At 36.6% G+C, this 17,706-nt stretch overlaps 1 protein-coding gene across 2 annotated transcripts in view; it reads right to left on the bottom strand.

The window, feature by feature from the left end:
• Positions 1-2,420: 2,420 nt before the first annotated feature.
• The window catches only part of Orc4 (origin recognition complex subunit 4), a 45,446-nt gene continuing 30,160 nt past the window's right edge, over positions 2,421-17,706 (bottom strand). For both annotated transcript variants that reach the window (XM_036184369.1, XM_036184370.1), the window contains exons 9-14: positions 16,154-16,327; positions 10,141-10,227; positions 6,897-7,005; positions 6,041-6,136; positions 5,886-5,953; positions 2,421-2,711 (exon numbers count right to left, since the gene is read on the bottom strand). In XM_036184369.1, the coding sequence (XP_036040262.1) occupies positions 2,523-2,711; positions 5,886-5,953; positions 6,041-6,136; positions 6,897-7,005; positions 10,141-10,227; positions 16,154-16,327 (723 nt within the window). In that variant the 3' untranslated portion in view covers positions 2,421-2,522. The remainder of the gene's footprint in view (positions 2,712-5,885; positions 5,954-6,040; positions 6,137-6,896; positions 7,006-10,140; positions 10,228-16,153; positions 16,328-17,706) is intronic.

The raw sequence follows: 17,706 nt of genomic DNA on the forward strand, positions 1-17,706 counted from the left end.
CTACCCACATGTCTGTTGGTCCTTACTGCCCATAGAAAGAGTCCAGAAGCTTATTGGTAAAGTGAGTGCATTTCATGGGATTCTGTGCTCAAAGGACAAAGGTGAAGGCTGTTTAGGATATTGCTTAGAAAGAACCCACAGTCATCTTAAGTCAAATCAAAAAGCAATGGTGGAATATGTACGACTGCTACGCAAACTCCGTTTTCCACTGTACCTTCTTCAATGTCGAATTCTTTAGATCAGTAGGTAACATATAAGACATTACCATATGGAAGTTTGAAAAACAGATTTTAATTTCTCAGAGACATGTGTCTGCATATAAATCAGAGATGCCTTTTAAACAAGATCCAAGTTTCAGTAGGCCACACATGGAAGAAGCCTAAGTTGTTTTTCCATCTGTTGACCCAAAGGAGTCTTGAGTTCTTGATTTTCAATATTTTTCTTCATTGCATAGAATTAAGTCATACTTTCTGTTCACATTCATTCTTTTTGTTTTAGACAACTCAGGCTAGTTTGGAACTATCTACTGAAAGTAGCTCCTGATCTTGCTTCCACCTCTGAAGCTATGGAATTGTACATTATAGATGTACACTTCCATGTCATACATTCTTTAGGTTTTTTAAAGAAACTTGCTTTTTTAAAATTAGATTTAATAATGTAGTTTAAACAATGTATGAAGTGAATCTAGCTAAAAAAAACTTCTTGCAATATATGCCTATACTTGTGTGACCTTCATAGTTATTACTGCTTCATTTTTATCACAATGATTAAAAATAAAAATTTACCTTGCCTGTTTTCAAAGTTGAATACATTGTTCAACTAGATCTTCTCTAGTTGTTACCCAGCCAGGAAAGCAGAGGACTCCACTTTTGAGCAGCATCTACATGAGTTTAGAATTCTCATGTTATTTTATTAGGTTCCTGAAAGGGGGACTTTTCTTTCTTGAGACAAGCTCTTGATATGTAGCCCAGGCTGGCTAGAAATGCTGGATTCTCTAGTAACAAGTCTCTGACATGGTGGGACTATAGACACTTTGTCCTGCTGCTACAGCTTTTTAATAGGAAAAATTTGCTTTTATTCAGTAGCAATACTATTTTGGAAAAATAAATCAGCTCAGAAAATATGTGGAATATGTCATCAAACCACTATGCAAGCCTTAGACTTAAGGAGATATGGCTGGGGGGAAAAGTCTAAAGACAGAATGCTAAACATATTTTACTGTAGGAAAGGAAAGGCTATGTATGAAATAACTATGAAGTGGTATTTTATTTATTTGTTTGTTTTTTGAGACAGGGTTTCTCTGTGTAGCTTTGCGCCTTTCCTGGAACTCACTTGGTAGCCCAGGCTGGCCTTGAACTCACAGAAATCCACCTGGTTCTGCCTCCCGAGTGGTGGGATTAAAGGCATGCGCCACCACCGCCTGGCATGAAGTGGTATTTTAATGCACAGAAATCTTACATTTGAGATTTCTTAAAAGCCGAATGACTGAAATATCCTCTAAAACCAGTGAAGAATGGGTTGTTGAGCTTGACTGTCAGTCCAACCAAGCTTCACTCTAGGGCACACCGGACATTTTTCCATACTGTAATCCTGGACACTTACCTCTGGTGTAGTTTTCTAATCTGTAAATACAATTAGTTCTGCAGTTAAATACTTTATAAATTGCACAGATGGGTTATATATTTTATAAAACCTTACTATGACCAAATATGCAATGAAATATTCGTGAAAAAATGAAGCCAGGGATGATTAAGTTCCATTTCAAACCTCAAGCTCTTTTAGGTCTATGAATTGATGATGTGGACCTTTGACTGACATTCTATGTTAGGGAATTCCTTTTTTGAAGCGAACTGCAAATACTTCTCATTATTTATAGAAGCAGTTTCCCAGGAATCCTTTAAGGTACATGATAGATGACAAATTCTGACCCCTTCTCAACTAAAGTAGATCCAGAATGTATGCTTAAAAAATTCCTACAAGAGATTCTGATAAGGCATGCAGAGAAGAAAATGCTGAGTTGTTTGAGCCCCTTCCATGCAGACTCTCCTCAGCACAAGTGGGCCAGTCTACTGAACAGGAACACTAGGAATCTGGATAGGACCCAAAATTCCAATGTACACAGAAAAACCAAACCCAACCCCAATCTCTACAGGCTCCTCCTGTGGCTGAAATAATCCTCATGTAATTTCTGGTCCTTGTTTCCTGACTGCTTAGTAGTATATCTGGTAAACTGAGTGCTTAGTTGAAATAACTTTTTCCAATGGACCACATACATTCTACAAGAGTGTTAAATCATCATATGGACTATCCCTAAAATGGTCATATTTTATTCTTTTGAATGGCTACACATGTAGTGCAATTAAATCAATGGAATTGTGTGTATGTGCGGTCATGATTCAATGCATAGCCAAGATAACGAGTGCAAGTTTCTCATAAACAATGTTTATAAACAAGGAATGTAATGACATATCTTGTTAAAGGGCAGGAGCATTTAGGTCTTTACAGAAATGTACTTAAAATGTTCAAAGCCAGCTTAGTGAGGATGTTGCCCACTGTCTGACATCTGTAGGGCAGTTGGAGTACTTCTGTAGAGCATTCATAATTTGAGTATTATCCAAAAGTAGTTTCACTAGCTGGTATTCTCTCTGTGAATTCACTGAAGTTCTTTCCATGGGTTTTATTAATTCCAACTGTTGTAAATGCTCAAATGCCTGAAAGATAAAAGTCAGAGCTTAGACTAAAGGGGATAGTATGTTAATCCAGGGTAGTTACTGGTTTCAGCCAGCTGGAAAACAGTGACAGGTTTAAAAGGAAGAGAAATCAGCACATTTGAAACATCTTTTCCCCAAGTGCATTCTTCCATACTTGAATTTGTATTAAAATCTTTCTTATTTTATTTTTACATTTTTTTTTTCAAGACAGGATTTCCCTGTGTAGTTCCAGCTGTCCTTGAACTCAAGAGATCCTCTTGCCTCTGTATGTGCTGGGATTAAAGGTGTGCACCACCATACCTGGGCTCTAATGAACTCCAACTTTGTTCATGACAGACGGGAGGGAGAAAGAAAGAAAAAAACACAGGAAGAGAACAGGAAAGATACAAATATAGTTACAATAACTTTTAGGGATGGGAATTCCTCAGCAGTATAAAGGGCTGGCTGCTTACCATTAAACAAAAACGGTAGTTGCCCAAACCCAAAGTTTAATCAAATCCATAAAAATTACACTGTTAATTTTACCTGAATCTTAACAATGATAATGTTTTGTTTCTAGGCTGATTCTTATCATAGATTCTTCTTTTCTAGTAAGTGCTGGATACCTAAATCTTAAGCATAGTCGGCACCTCCCACATTCCAATTCTGAGCTATGTAGCTCCAGTTCTTTGTCTACTTTGATAGTAAAAACCTAAGAATCTGAGAAGACTAACTAATAAATGGGTTACTAAAATTTGCAGTTTGTTTCAATCTCAACAAAGTCTCACTGTACATTCAAGTTAAACAGCTGTACAGCAATAGATCAGTGTCTCACTTAGTCACGGTCAGAGAAGCTTTCTCCTGCAGTAGATGGAAGCTAATAGAGACCCACATCTGGACAAAGTGCAGAGCAGGAGACCTTGGAATACCCTGTCTGAAATAGGATTTTTTTTTTTCATCAAACCCCTTACCTTATGGCTCAAGGAAACTGAAAAGGAGGCAAAAAAAGATTGTAAGAGACAGGGAATGGGTACCAAGAAACAGTGTCTTCCAGACACAACAGAACTGACAAACATGAACTCTGAAAGGCTGTGACAGCAAGCACACAACATGCACAGGTCCAAGCCAGATGGGGTCCAAGTACTAAGATGGGGAAGCAGACATGATCTCTTATCTTCAACCAGGAAGCTATCCCTAATTAAGAATCACTCACAAAGGAAAAATGAGCTTTTCCAAGGGAGTTTCTGTATACAGACAAGGGCAGGGACCATGGCCAGTAGCAGATGGCCAACACAAAATGAACTCAAACATATTTGGAGATTTTTTATTATTTAGTCTCATATAGCTTTGCCTCCCCCCCCCCCCCCCCCGGAAACAACTAGTCTTTTGCTTGTATATCATGGTTTCCAATTTTTTTCGTATGGGTTCTGTTTGTATCTCTGCCTACGTGTGTGCTTTCCCGTGCTAGTTCATTGTCAGTTTGTTCATTTTGTTTTATATTTGCTTGTCTATTTGCTTGATTGTGTTTTTGAGGGGGAAGGAGTCAGAGAAGGCCTGGAGTTGGGGAGAGAGAGGGCGGAAATGAGGGGGGGAGGAGAGAGAGAGAGGGAGGGAGAGAAAGAAGGAGTGGTGTTAGAAGGGTGATGAAGTGGGAAGAATCTGAGACAGGGGAATCCATGATTGGAATACATTATATGAAAATAAATACTTTCAATAAAGCATAAATAAAAATTAACAAAACAGTTTACCAACTGTTACAGGCAAAGATAAAAAAAGGCCCAGAGCACAATAAGGCCTACTCTAAGCAAAGGACGCTGTAAGGTGGTCCAGACCTGGGGGTGGTGGAAAGTTCATTTTATCCTTAGTCAATAAAGTTCTTGTCTGTATTCCTCTTAGTCACCTTAACAGAGTTCTTAATTTTTTGCTTCTTTTTACTCTATAACTCATATATTACTTTTAGAACCCTGATAACTCCAGGTTTATTATTGAGGAAAGAAAAAAATATATACTGATGACATACTAAAACAGTGACACATTCAAGTAGATTCTTAAGCATTTTATTCTTACAATTCACTGTGAAAAGTATCACTAGAATACATTGTTTATCATAAAAGTTCTAATTGGAAGTAAAAAAGCTCAAATGCCATTCATTTTGAAAAATGAGAAAATATTAGATTCTTCAGGTGTAGCTGAACAAAACTGAAAAAATATTTCCAAGTTGTGGAATAGACCCTATTTTAAAAAGTACAAATAAGCAGCTGTAAATTATTCCTAAATGTGCCCAGGTGCCCTTTCCACAACTACTGGACGCAATCAGACAGGAGGTTAGGGGAAAGTTCCACCCTACGACTGGTGCTGCTTGAAGACCTGTAAAGACTCTGTGCTCACTGTGAGAACTGCTACAGGAAAAGAAATTGGGATTGTGCTCTGTAAGTACGCCAAAGGATCGGGCTTCCACTGCTTAAAACATAAAGATTGTACTTCCATATGCACCCCCCACCACTGTGCCAACAATGGACAATCAAGCCCTTAAAACATGTGGGTCTGTATTTACATTTTACTTAGTTTCCATTAACTATAAACTTAAAAACTCCGAGATTGAATTATTTAGAAAAAGGAGTATATTTGGTATGATTTTAATGTCAATCATAAATTTAGCTATGTATTTAATAAATTTAAAGGAACAAATGTCTAATGCATATTTATTAAATTGGGCCTTATTGTAATTTTGTATAAATATGCCAAATTTTAAAGATATAAAAGAAAATACTTCATGAAATATTTAGTCATAGATTTGAAAATATCTTTAATAGACTGAGTTATATTGTTACCAGTTACCTGATCTTTTATTTCCTATGCCTACTAGAAAATCTAAGACTATATAATGTGTTTTCTATTTTCTTTGGAGGAAATATACTGTAGGATATCATTGTCAAGTTGTAAACTGATAACTTGCCACAAATAAAACTTAACATTTGTAATTACAGTTGTAATATAAGACAACATAGTTCCTTTTCAGTATGCAAGTGCTAAGAACAGACAGTAGAGGGCAATGTATCTTCACAAACTCCAAAACAGGCTGCCTACAGAATTAAGAGTTTCTCTAATAAAATACCCAAACATTCAAAAAGTTATGAAATCTATTAAAAAAATCAAGTTGGATCTGCTGAAAACTACAAGCAAATCAAACCATACCTTCATGACCACAGGTTTCTCAAAGTTATAAACAGAATGAGCCTTTCTTTGAATAAATTTCTGAAACTCTGCAAAAAAAAGCAATGAGACTATTAGTACTCTCCAACAAGGAGCAGGGAAGAAATCTAGAAGAAATGGCGAACTTTTCATCTCACCATTATAGACCATTTGAAAATTAAAGGGCTCTTCTTCATAGATGTCATTTAAATGTTTCATTGCTATTATAAGACAGATTTCCAAGACTGATAGACCTGTAATAAAAGAGATGGACTCTTGAGCAGTATAACACTGAAATGATTGTGCTCCAGAAAATAATTACTATATATGTGGTCAAGGCTTTGAAGGGTAGAGGAGGTTGGGATTCCTTGTATTTAAAAGTATTCCAAACACTAGTATCTATAAAAACACAAGTCTTTTAACTTCCCTGAGCATAGTTATTGGCTTTGGGGGGGGGGGGGAGTTGCGGTGGGGGGAAGGTTCTACAAAATAAAAGATTTTTCTAAACTTAAAGGGATATGTTATTAGTATAAAAAAATTTGATACTATATGGCCCACAACAAACAGCAGAAATTGTGATTATCATGCAATTTCAAATAACATGCCTTTGGGAGGGATTTATGCAGAGAAGTTTTGGAAACTGCATCTAAAACTGTGTGTATATCCTCTACGTCCCCACCCCCATCCACTGGAGGGAACATGTTCCATTTTCAAAAGGGAGAGTGAACCTCAAATGACCAACTACCAACAAATACAGTAGCACTTAGGGTAAGCAAAGAGAACATTTTCAGTAGCCCTACTTGGAATTCCCATTGGCATGGGAGGTAGAACATAGCTTCTTTCACTTTAAGTAACTGTGATAATATACTACACAGTACTAAAAAGCTGTAGGATTATTACGTACTCTCTCAACAATGCACCATGCCCAATACTAATTATAATTTTGGAAAATATCTAAATCCAAACTTTTAAAATCCAAAAGTTAAAAGAAAGACTAACAAAGCAGTTTCTCACCATGTACAATATTTGCTTTAGAATCCAAGCTACACAAATGCTGTGCCTCCATCAGATCTGCTGAAGTCATCAATGGGTGTGATACTGATACTCGATTTAAAGCAAGCATCTAAAGAGAGGTGTATTAAAAATTACTTATTTACTTGAATATTTTGGAGATATTATAGAGCAATTAAAAATTATAGTTTACTCTTATAAGAAACTAGAGAAAGTTAACCTCAAACTTTGCTCCATGAAAATGATGCTGCTGTCTCTATGACTTTGCACTTAAATCATATTTACTTACTGTCCAAAAGAAAAACATTAAAAGAAATGTATGTACAACAAGAAGAAACTGCAAATAAGAATACTATTTGAAACTCAGACAGTCACCTATACCTATGTGTTATACAAATTTCTACAGATAATATGTAAAGGTAAGTAACTGCAGTTTAGAAGTAAGCAATTTTGAAAACAATTTTAACACTGGACACTATCTTCTCAAGCAAATAATCAGCTTCTGAGACTAAGTTTTCATCTCAATTAACAATTTCACTGTATTTAATTTGTGTGTTGAAAAGAAGTATTTAGTGTTTGTAGATGTAGCAGATATAAACACACAGCATTAGGTTAAATGTGTACTTCAGATACTCCATAGTTAAGGACAAGAGATTAGACTTCATTCTACAAGTTCAGACTGACCATTTGTGGCTCTTTATTTTTCTCTGCTTATTACATTTTTTAAAAAAGAAACAGAATAATCTATATAACATACTACACTATTATTTTATAAAATATAACTTTTATAGAGTTGAAGGCACTATGTTCCTGATTGTACTGCACCCTTTGACACAAAAATAGCCAAGAATATATTAATATACTCATATAAACTTTACAATTCTCTACTCTGAAGGCATAACTAGATAACACAATTTAACTTTCAAGCTTTCTATAAAAAATGCAATCCAGTTTCAGAACTCATCTTCTAATGAAAATCTATTATAAGAATTTATCTGCATTGTGATTTATTTCAATTCTAGTTCATCCATTTTCTATTGAACTCTTTTGTATATACCCACAATTACTCATTTCCTGTTGATAAACATCTGTTTTCATTTTTCATAATGACAAACAAGGCTGTAGTAAGAAAAGAAACCTCATACATGTTGTCTTATACATCTTTATGTACTTGTGGATGGATGGTGTCTTAGGGTTTTTATTGCTGTGAAGACACCACGACCATGGCAACTCTTATAAAGGAAAACATTTAATTGTGTGGCTTGCATACAGTCCAGAGGTTCAGTCCATTATCATCATGGAGGGAAGAAAGGCAGCATGCAGGCAGACATGGTGTTAGAGAAGGAGCTGAGAGTTCTCACATCTTGATGCACAAGCAACAAGAAATGGTCTGAGCCACAAGGTGTGGCTTGAGCACATGAGACCTCAAAGCCCTTTTCCACAGTGACACACTTCCTACAACAAGGCCACACCTACTCCAACAAAGCCACACCTCCTAATAGTGGCACTACCTATCAGCTTATGGGAGCAATTACATTCAAACTATCTGATAAATTCAGAGATCTTTAATGAAAAGATTTCTAATCCATTTTATTATAGCCAGTTGTTAGAGGGAATTAAACTAATGAGATAGGAAGTTTATATGGAGAAAGACAACATTCTTCAGTAAAGACAAGAAAAGGTAGAAGAAGCAGTAAATACACTGTGGTACAAACACATGAAGCATGTTGTTAAGTGTTCTGTTGGAAGCTCTGCTTTGGCCTCAATCCCCTCCCCACCTCCACTCCTGACTCTGCCCTTCTCTGAAACCCACCAAGTGGCGGCTCCTTCTCAGGACCTACTCAAGACTGCGCCTCCAGGGTATTTCAGCTCCAGTCCCAGACCTGCCATGTCATTTCTCTTCCTCCCTCCCGGCCTCACTTCTGTGGAGCTTGAGCGTCCACCCAAGAGTGCACGGCTCATTAAATGTGGACTTTTATTTTGTCTTGATCTGGCTTATTTAAACTCATGGCCAAGCACCCTAGATGCTGAACAAGCCATCTACTAGCTGTGTAAGAATGTTTAACTCAAGTGTTCCAATTTTTTCAAGGGGAAGAAGAAACACTTAAGGAGAAAGGGAAATGATTACTGTGAAAAGGCTAGGTATTCTATAGAAAACTAACTGGTTATTGGGCAGATGTGCATAAATGGTCACAATTACTCATTCCCATTATTGAAAATAAGCAGAAACAAACAGACCAAAAAATACTTTCAGGGAAGGCATGTGCTATAATTTTCTAAAATATCAGACTAATTTCAAATATTATTAATGCATGAAGTTCATTAATATTCAAAACAATTTAGTATTTGATTGGCTTAGACATTATGCATATACACTGGCATGACCCTCTCCCACCAGGAAGATTAATAAAAGAAAAAAAGAAACAAGAAAATACCTTAAAAGAAAAACCAATGTAATATCTAACATGTTATTCATTAAAGAAAAAATATGATCATATCCAGTGATTTAGCATTTGACAAAAATCTAAGACGTTTATAAACTCAACAAGTTAGGCAAGAAAAAGAAATTAACAATGAACATGTACAAGAAATTTTATAGCTAAAATTTATGTCATACTAAAATACTGAATGCCCTCCTCTTAAAATGGCAACAAAGAAAGATGCCCACTCTTACCACTCTGAGCCACCAAGCCATAGCAATAGGTAAGAAAAGGAAAAGAGAAGACTAGAAAGGGAACAAGAAAATGCACCTATCTGTGGATAATCTGAGAACATCTACATAGAAAATCCCAAAAATAGAAGTCTCAGAGTTCAGCAAGACGGAATGTGCTAAAATTTACAAATACCATTTACAACTATTTCAAAGAAAGTGAGACACTGAAGTATTATACACTTAAAATATGCACTGGATCTGTAAAGTATCAATGAAATCAATCAACCAGTAACTAAAACTGTGTATTATATCCAAATATCAGCATAGTCAATGTAATAAATATGCCATTTTGCTGTAAATGCATCTGTAAGTTTAAAACTTTGACATCAAGATGTAAGCAGTACTCTTGACTTATATACCATTGGTAGGAATGTAGAAATAGTATAGCTATTATTGAAAACAGTTTGAGGGCACTTCAAAATGTTAAAAAAAACCAGATTATACATGTATAGATGTATAAGACATTCCATTAATATGTATAGTTTTTGGTTTTCACAAATCAGGCAAAAAGAAACAAATTTAAAAAATACAAACCAATAGCATATGTAATGACCGCAAGTTTTTGTTGACATTGAAATGTTTCTGTAGAACTTCACGCACAGTTGAGTCTTCTGAGAGACACTAAAACAAAACAAAACAATAAAATAAATCAAAACTGAGGATAACTTCCTGTGTCATGGCCTGCCAGTGGTCTGGACAAATCTCTCCCACTCCCATCCCCAAGTAAATACACACAGGCTTATATTAATTATAATTGAATGGCTATGGCCCAAGCTTTTAGCTAGCTAGTTCTTTATCTTAAATTAGCCCATAACTATTAATCTATATATTGCCACATGTTCCATGGCTTTACCTTCATCCCATTACATGTTGCTCCTTGGGTGGTTTGCTGGCACCCCCCCCCCCCCCCACTTCTTCCTGTCTCTCTTTGAATTTCTCGCCTGCTTCTAAGCTGCCTTGCCATAGGCCAAAGGCTTTATTTATCAACCAATCATAGAAACACATATTCGTAGTGAACAGAAAAATATTTCCCCATCATAATCTCAAATTTCCAATCTAGTAAGGGGAAACGATATAGTCAAACTAGTGGGATGGTTAAACAGAATGTAGCACAAAGCAAAGAATGAGTTATTATACTTGAAAAAAAGGGGAAGTATCAAAAGAATGTAATGGGAAAATTATGAAGCGCTGAAAGAACATGAGCAGAAGTAAGATGATGGTACAGTGATAAAAAAGGGAGTTATCATATTTTCTAAGTACAGTTATTTGCAAAGGGGCAGTATAGAAAGAAAAAAAGAAAGCCTAAGTGGAGCCAATTCCAACTGTGGGGAAGATAGAGACATTTACAGAAGACTTGTGTGATGAAGCCTTCATTGATAATGGAAAAAAAAGACTTAACAAGAAGGAAACCACAAAGATGAACTACTGGGGTAGAGGGGGTGCAGAGTGCCTGTGAAGAGTAAGATGTAGTCAAGAAGTGAGCTTTCAGTTATAAATATTGAAGTAGGAGATGGAAAAGGAGCAATGAAAAAGAGGCACTAAGGTCTGAATGTACAAGAGACCACAGCAATCTAGAAAACAAGCTGCTCCTGTTATTTCTCTTCTGGCTGAGAAGAAATACCTAACCATAAAGAAGCTTAGAGGAGGGTTTCTTTTGGCCCTGCTTTTGAATGGTACAACCCCAGTGGAGTGGAAGGCATGGTGGCAGGAGCTTGAGGCAGAACATGCCTGTAGTGGAAAGATTTCCTGTGTCCCTCCTAGCCAGCAGTTGGGACAAATCTCTCCCACCCGCATCCTGCAGCTCCTTGGTCCCAAGTAAACACACAGAGGCTTAATATTATTTACAAACTGTATGTCCTATGGCAGGCTTCTTGCTAGCTGGGTCTTATAACTTGACCCATTTCTATTAATCTATAAGTTGACACATGGCCATGGCATTACCAGTCTGCTGGCATCTTGATGCTTCTTTAGCAGCAACTGGCGTCTCCCCTTCCTCTCCTTTCTTCTCTCTGTATCTGCTTGGATTTCATGCCTGCCTCTAAGCTGCCTTGCCATAGACCAATGCTAGTTTATTTATCAACCAAACAGAGCAACACATATTCAAAGCATACAGAAAGACATCCCACAGCTCATGCCAGTATATAAGCATTGTAGCCAGAAGGAGGTGATGAATGCTATTTCTTAACTCATGTTCCCCTTTCTTTCTCCTTTCCATTCCATATGGGACTCTAGCACATGGAATGGTGGCACCCACGTTCGCAATGGGTCTTCCCTTTGTAGTTGAAGTTTTTCTGGGAACACTCTCAGAGATACACGTAGAATGTTTCCATAGTGATCTAAATCTGAAGTGTATTTCCATGGTGGCATGAAGATTAACTATTACACAAGGGAAGAAACTTCAAGAGGGAAGTAATAATCAACAATTCAATACAAACTACTTTGCAAAACTAAACTGAACATTAAGACGACACTAATGGATAAAGAAATAAAGAGGCCAATAGGGCTCTTTGCTCCAAGCAAGACATGAAAGAGTCAAATAATTCTAGAAAATTGGGACTCAAAGGAAACAGCACTGAACAAAACATTAGATGAAGAGTGAACTGAAAAGTGACAGAGCATGGGAAGATGCAGCAACACTTGCCATAATTTTTCACAAGAAATCTAATTGGTACAAAGTTTCCTTTTCCTTAATCAAGTCAAAACAAAAACAGTAACAAAATAATGACCAGCATGGCAAGCTAGGAACATGGGAGTCGTAGTGGCACAACTATCATGGACTAGATTTAAGACCCACTCTGTAGAAGGCACATGCCAAATACTGTAAATACAGCCAGGAACCAATGGTTGGGGAGCTCCCAGGGGTCAACCTATTTCTATTATTCCATTATATAGACACTGCATCAAACTGCCCCTAAAATTCCTCTCTCATAATTAATATAGCACTCAGACCTCATTAGAAAGTTTCTATGTGTAGCAGATGGTGGTTAATGGAGAAACTCACAACTGGCCAAAGTGCAGATGGCAAGTGAGTGGTTGGTGTTCATATTACAACTCCTCCCCGAAGTTCAGAAACAATCTCAGAAGAAGGCATGGAATGATTCTAAGAGCCAGAGGGCAAGGGAGGACTAGAGAAGAACTGCATTCATCAACTCATGGCAGCTGAGGTTATCAGGACAAGATCAAGCCAGTTAGCATTCTAATACAGGATGGAAAGGGGTTCATGAGCCTCAGCTCTGGCTGAGAAGCAAGGACAGTTGACAGGTTCTAGGAGAGGTAGAATAATTTGTTCCTAGTAGGTTGGCCAGTCTCCAGCAGATGGCCCTACAATCAAGAGTACATAAACAGCACAAATATGACAGAGTGGGTTATAAAAACAAGAACATATTTACCAAACACACTGTACGATACTGTCAAAAAATTACTGAAGATCTCTAAAAAAAATCCTAACAAATATAAAAGATGAACTAAAACTCCCCAAACAATAACAAAATCCACAGAAAACTAATTATTTTTATTTTGTAGTAGAGATGTTTTGCTTCTTTCAACTCAAAAATGTCTAAATTTCAGGAATAAGCTATAGATTGTCTCTTGAAATTTCATGCTCTCAGTAAATATATTTTTCTACTTAAGTCTCCACTTTCTATTGCTTTTAAAAGGCTTGTCAAAACTATAGGTGTATCTTAAACAAACAAATAACTTGCTGCAATGTCAGCACTAAAGTAGTGGCTAGCTCCCCAAACCACCTTTACCACATCCCCACCCAAAAAGGGACTCTGGCCATGGTGCTGACAGACTTTCCAAGTCTGTACATTTTATTAAAACTGGGGAGGCAGCACAACATAACTGTCCTAAGACATGAAAGAAACTAAGAGCTGCAAGCCCTAACAGTGGTAGCTCTCCTTCAAATACTAAAGCTGTAAGCCTGTCACAAGAAAAGAGATCATCACTTACAACGTGCCACTTAAGTTTGGATGGGGGCTGTAAGTCTGAACACAGAGCAAAACAAAACAAACTAGAAAGCTGGGAGCGTGGGGTCATGTAGTCACACCTGAGGGTAACAAGAGAAACTACAATTGTACCTAATATCTTGGTATGCAGCTTGGATACTGTCGGGCATGAAGGAAACAAAAAAACTGAAGTGTCTTGGTAAGTGTGTTTCCCAAAGGACAAATGACTCTTTGTGGCGAAACATTCTTGAAGCTGAAGTTAGTTCTTCCTACCATATCAGAAACTAAGGTGCCAGGAGACGTTCACATACTAATTAAGGGCCTGCATCCTCAAAAGGGCCTGGTGTCTGGATGTTTCAAAAGGATCATAGGAAATAAATAACCTAAGAGGGAGATTTGGTACACCATGATTTGCCAGGAGGAAGATAGTAACTACCTCATGATCACGCCATCCATAAATATTCACAAAACATGAAAGAATTCAATGAGTTGCTACCTCAGTCTTTTGTTTGAGGCATCCTGTTCCAGTCTCTCTCTGAATAAATGTCTATCTAAACCGTATGTGACTAAGCTGAATTCTTTACTTTGAGAATATAAGACTAATCAGACACCTTTACCTGATAACAAAAGTAGAGCTGAGCCATCCTATCATCAAATTGTATCCACTTTTTAAATAATCTAGACTAGTGCTTCAACAGAAACTCTTATCATTCTCTAATTATATTACTGTGTCTATAGGAGACTGAGTCAAGACTATCTCAGACAAACAAAATATAGAGAAATCCTATCCGATAATGAAAAGGTACAGTATTTTGGGTGTGCAACCACCAATACACATTTCTGTATATCTCTGAATTACTTATACTGCACCGCCTAACACAATGTAAATGATATGTAAATAGATTTTTGTGTAGATTAGTTTTTGCCAACTAGACACAAATTAGAGTCAACTAGAAAGATAGGATCTCAACTGAGGAACTACCTCAATCAAATTGGTCTATCAGCATGTCTGTAGGGCCATTTTCTTAATTAATGACTGAAGTGGGAGGGCCTACCTGAGCCAGGTCTAGGCAGGTAGACTTGGGATGAATAAGAAAGCAAAATGAACAAACTAGCAAGCAGCATTTGTTCATGGCTTCCGCTTCACTTCCTGCCTTCCAGTTCCTGTCTTGGCTTCCTAGTAATGGACTCTAACCTTTAAGCCACAAAAATCCTTTTCACCTCTAGTTGCTTTTGATCAGAGCATTTTATTACAGCAACAGAACTAGGTAATTATTATACTGCATTATTAAGGGAATAACAAACAAAAGCCTATTTATGCTCAATATAAATCCCATTGTATTATTTTGTTTCATTTTCACTTGTGGTTGCATCCCAAGATGTAGAACTTATGAGTTTAAAACTATTTATAGTTATAGACACTCACAATGCAACATAATTAGATGGGTGATAGCCTTGACTGTGAAGTCACCTTAGGAAAACAGAGTAAATAGGCACAGAAATAATAAAATCAATGAAAATGAAGACATTTAAATAAGAATAACTGCTGGGGATGTCCTTCTGTATGCTATGAATGTGTTGCTCTGATTGATTGATAAATAAAACGTTGATTGGCCAGTAGCCAGGCAGGAAGTATAGTATAGGCAAAATAAGCAGAGAGGAGAAGGCTGAGTCAGGAGATGGACACTGCCAGCCGCTGCCGCTATGAGAAACAAGATGTAAAGTATCAGTAAGCCACAAGTCACGTGGCAACTTATAAATTGATAAAACTGCGTTAATTTAAGATATAAGAACTGGATAGCAAGGAGCCTGCCAGGGCTAAACAGTTTATAAGTAATATAAGGGAGCCAGGTGGCACCAGAAAAACTTTAGCTACAAACAACTGCATTCAGATTTCTCAAAAACATCATGGAATAAGACTATTAGCTCAAGAGCTATATAAGAGGAATGTCTGTGAGACACTGAGAAGTAAACCAAATGGCCAGATGTTAAAATCCAGAACACATTGGAAAAGGAATAATATAGGTTACCAATGACAAGGAACATCCTCCCATAGATAGAGCTTTAAATCAGACACACAGTATCAGAAAAAACTTGCCTAGATAACAATCTCCTGAGTCCCATGCAAGATTCCTCTAGTGGAAGGGGAGATCCAGAACTAAGTATTTGTAAAATACTTTGTAGAGGTAAGAACTACTGCTGGTTGCTCTGCTTCTCTGATCTTTCAGCTTTTACCCTGATATCTGACTCTGGGTTTTTAAAAGATCATCTAAGATTCAAAACAACAGTGAACTATTAATACTGCCTTGTGTCACATCAGCAAAATATAGAAAATAAAATTTAAATCATGTAAATTCACTAAAAAAATAACCTAAAATGTAAATCAGATAAAGATAAAAACTTCAACTACTGACAAGAGTGCTGAAGCTTACCCTTAAGTTCTTCTGAAAACAGATAATTTAGGAGACAATACATGTCTACTGCCCTTAAAAAAGAAACAGTTTATAATTGCACTCCTCCTTACTCCAAAGTAAGGAGGATTTGCAAGAGAAAAAAATGAAAAGACACATATTTCTTTGCCATTATTGCCTTCAACTTACCTGAGTATTCTCATTCCACCTCTCAGCAAAAGCTTTATCTGGGAATTCTGCAGGTAGAGATAATTGTTCTTTAAATATTTTCATATATTGTGGAAAACCAAATGAATTCATTAAATGTATCTGCCGGTGAGAAAACCGTGACTTCACTCTTTTTTCTAAGAGTTCCAAAATATCCTTGAAAACAAAAAAAGAAATCCGTATAAGAAGCATGTTGAAAAATATGCTGTTAGAGAATAAGCAAACTACAGCTTGTAGTAAGCAATATTTATTTAAAATTTATAAGTAAGCATTTTATTTTGAGGAAAACTAAACCTTGCTAATGATGTAACCTTTTAATACATTTCCTCATGTGGTGACCCCCAACCATGAAATTATTTTTGTGGCTACTTCACATTATAATGTAAATATCTGATACCCAGGATGGTCTTAGGCAACCCCTGTGGTCATTCGACCCCAAGGGGGACACAACCCACAAGTTGACAACTGCTAAACTAAATATAAATACTTCCCTTCTAGGCACCAGTAGCTTGGTATCCTGCCCCGATATCAAGTACTAACATTCCCAGATCTACTAAGGACACACAAACAGTGACTATTACCAAACCCAGACTGACAGGAACACCAAGCACATCAGTGTGGTACTCTACACAGTCTAAAAAAAGTTGACATAAAAATCTGAGCTAACAAAAAATTCAGAGATATTCATAATTTTAAGAGTCTCAAGAGACAAGATATGTAATAGAGCCAAGTTCTATTTACTGAACTGCTAGAATTCAGCTGCTATGATCAGTGCAAAGAACCAGTATTTGTACCTGAACTCTTGTTCTTTCCAATAGCAGCAAATTCTCTAAATGGCTGAACCATTTCTCCAATCAATTATTATTTTTAGGGTGTAATTATATGATGGAAATAAAGTTTGAAAAGTTCTCATCTTCTTAAAATTAACTAAATAATTAACTGTGAGATGACATTATTTTTTGCCCCAATATTTTACAGAGAAAGAAGACAGATGAGTATAGATTAAACTATCTAGTGATAATTACTAAAACTACACAATAAATGCATAAAAGCAGGAGAGTCAGGACTCATTACACTATTGTCTCCAACAAGTAATGGTATTTTCTACAATCAATTTTTTTGTTTTTAAAAAGAGAATGTCAGCTCCAGAAAATGTGTATTTTTTTAACTGAATAATCTTTGTAATAGAAAACAAGCAGAAAGGTTAATAAGCCATGATATGCAGGAAAAACTTTAAATAATAATGGGTCATTTAGGAAGGAAACAGCAAAGACTAATGCTGTATGGGTTTGAGAGGGAGAAGCAAATACCTGGAATATTCTTAATAGTTTATAGTCACGACAGCGCAATTAATTAATACACTAATATTCAAAGATACAAATATAGTCGCATTTGTTTTCTATTAAGGAGAAGTTATAAGTTATTCATATAAGTAGTAGAAAGGCAATGAAAATAGTATTCTGTGCAAAGATTAAGAAATTGTACTCAGGAGCCGGGAATATGGCTCAAAGTGAAAAGGCCCCTACTGCTGAAGC

The sequence above is a fragment of the Onychomys torridus genome, chromosome 4 (genome assembly GCF_903995425.1).
Source record: "Onychomys torridus chromosome 4, mOncTor1.1, whole genome shotgun sequence".
NCBI classification, from domain to species: Eukaryota; Metazoa; Chordata; class Mammalia; order Rodentia; family Cricetidae; genus Onychomys; species Onychomys torridus.